The sequence below is a fragment of the Trypanosoma conorhini genome (genome assembly GCF_003719485.1).
Source record: "Trypanosoma conorhini strain 025E chromosome Unknown Tco_14.4_contig_01445, whole genome shotgun sequence".
NCBI classification, from domain to species: Eukaryota; Euglenozoa; class Kinetoplastea; order Trypanosomatida; family Trypanosomatidae; genus Trypanosoma; species Trypanosoma conorhini.
This window is the reverse complement of record NW_021705544.1, coordinates 1-2,110: the sequence shown is the minus strand read 5'-3', so window position 1 is coordinate 2,110 and position 2,110 is coordinate 1. Positions and strand designations below refer to the sequence as shown.

The following is a 2,110-nucleotide window of genomic DNA, read 5'->3' as shown; positions in this document are numbered from 1 at the left end:
TTTGTTGCCTTCGCAAAGCAAAACGATTTCCATGCAAAATGATTACCCTCACGCGCACACACGCATCACGCTTGCATCTCACGGTGTCCGCGGCCCCGTGCCTCATTTCGGCAGTTCTTGCGACTGCACAGCCACGAGGCCGGCACCGCGTGTGTGTGTGGGTGGCAGCAGCAAACAGAAGGGGAAAAGGGTGCGCCGCCCATGGGAACCGGCATGGAGTGGCGAAGCAAGAGAAAAAGAAAAGGGGAAAAGAAAACATCCCTCAGAGTGCAGGAGAGAGAGAAGAATTGTCACACATGGAGAACATGCAAAAATGGCACAAAGCGCAAGTGTCGTCCCTGCCAGGGTGTGCGAGTATATTTGCCCTCACCACCTACGCAGCAGCACAGGCACAGGCAAGGGCAGCCATGAGCAGCAGCGGCAGAGGTGCACGCATCCACGCAGCGGAGATGGTGTCACCGCCGTCTGCGTTGCTTTTCGCGTGGCTCCCAGCACTCGGGCTGCTGGTCGTCGTCGTTGTGGTGGGGGTTCCTTCCGCCGTCCTGCCTGCCGCGGCTGTTGGCGAAGCCGCAGTGTCAGCCGATGGCGCTGTAGTTTCCTGAAGGCCACCTGCCGATGGCTCCCGACTTCCGGTGGGACCCGCCGCACCGCCTGGCTGCTCCACGGCGGCAGTGGAGTGCCCGTCCCCCGCACGGCCAACATGCGGAGTTTGCACCGAAGATGACGCTGCTGCTGTAGCTGCCGGCTGCGGTGGTGTCGGTGGGCCCGCTGCGCCCGACTGTAATGACTGTCCTCCCTGAGATTGCGGTAGCGACGGCACTTCAGCTGCGGCTTGACTGGGCGTTGCTGGCACACAATTGCCTGACACGCCGAGGGGATCCTCCTTTGCATTGATGGTGACGGTTTCGCTGTTCGACAGCTTGTGCAGTGCGCTGCTTCCATCCGTCGCACAGTCCATCGTGAACGCAACAACTTTATCCGTGCCCCCATCCGAAGGGCATTGCACCGTCGAGGACAGGCCCATGTACGCAGACCCGGCAAAGATGCAGAGGGAGTTGTTGTCAGCAGCGCTTCCACTGCTCACAAAATCCTCCGGTTTGCTCGGGCACGTGCTCCAAGCAGAACCACTCTTGCCGGCAACGCGCCAACTCAACTTTTTCGCAGAGTTCGGGCACGACACCTCCACCGACACGTTCACTTTAGCTGCAGCCTACGAATTCGTCGCCCCGTAGACGGAGGGGGCGCAGCAGCAGCCGCAGAGCAGCGCCAGGGCGCACACCGCACGGCGCCGCACCGTCAGCGTCCTCGCCATCAGTAAAAATAGTGGCAGTAGAGTCGCAGCAGAGCCAGTGAGCTGCGAGGCAGCGGGGAAGAAAAAAGCAAGAGAAAAATAGTGAACGAGAGAGCAGATAGAAATAACAGAAAGAGGGCGGCCCACCGAGTTCACGCAGCCACATACACAAGAGAAAGCCGCACACGGCAGTGCCACCACCGACTGCGAAAGAACCGTCCACGTGCCCTGCAATCCGTACCGTGTGGTTGTGTGTGTGTGTGGACTGCCGCGGCGCAGGTGGGGGGGGGGAGGGCAAAGGGAGGGCAGAAGAAGACTAGTGGGACTCGGGGCGGCAGTGCGGCATTGCAACAGATTGAGAGTGCAGACAAGACCGCCCCCGCCAAAGAGAGAGGCATCGCGCCCGCCAGCGCAGAGCACCGCTGCAAAAAAATATAATAATGTACTGCCCTTCCTCGCCCATCCTCTGCAGCGCGCCGCAGAACGTCTCCCGTGGCCTTCCCGCCCGCCACCGCCCCTTCTCGCGTGTTGCGCCTCTCTTTTTATCCGCACCGCCTGCCCGCCACCGCAGCGGAGCAAACAGCAGCGGAGCCCGCAACACACAAAAGGCAATCAAAAGAAAAAAAAGCAACGGAGGGTAAAAGAAAAAAAACAAGGGGCACATGTTGGCGAACGATGTAAAAAGACTTGTTCCACCCCCATTGAAGCAAATGGCGCGCACAGAGAGAGGGAAGCAAGAGCGACAATAAAAAAAAATCCCATCTAGTAAGAAATGCGGCAGCAAAAGGCAGTCGTCCCTGTCCCGCGGAGCAGTCACCG

At 59.6% G+C, this 2,110-nt stretch overlaps 2 protein-coding genes across 2 annotated transcripts, besides 2 other annotated features; one reads left to right on the top strand and one right to left on the bottom strand.

Annotated features, from left to right (window-relative positions):
* Nucleotides 1-224: 224 nt before the first annotated feature.
* Nucleotides 225-256: a microsatellite.
* A 110-nt stretch (nucleotides 257-366) lies between these two features.
* Tco025E_10067 (uncharacterized protein) lies at nucleotides 367-891 on the bottom strand (the record flags this gene model as incomplete). Its single annotated transcript, XM_029376858.1, has 1 exon — nucleotides 367-891. The coding sequence occupies one exon, from the start codon at nucleotides 889-891 to the stop codon at nucleotides 367-369; it is 525 nt and encodes a 174-aa protein (XP_029223028.1).
* Nucleotides 892-893: 2 nt separating this feature from the next.
* Nucleotides 894-1,232, top strand: Tco025E_10066 (uncharacterized protein; the record flags this gene model as incomplete). Its single annotated transcript, XM_029376857.1, has 1 exon — nucleotides 894-1,232. One exon carries the CDS (start codon nucleotides 894-896, stop codon nucleotides 1,230-1,232), a length of 339 nt encoding a protein of 112 aa, XP_029223027.1.
* An 11-nt stretch (nucleotides 1,233-1,243) lies between these two features.
* Nucleotides 1,244-1,265: a microsatellite.
* Between the last annotated feature and the right edge of the window lie 845 nt (nucleotides 1,266-2,110).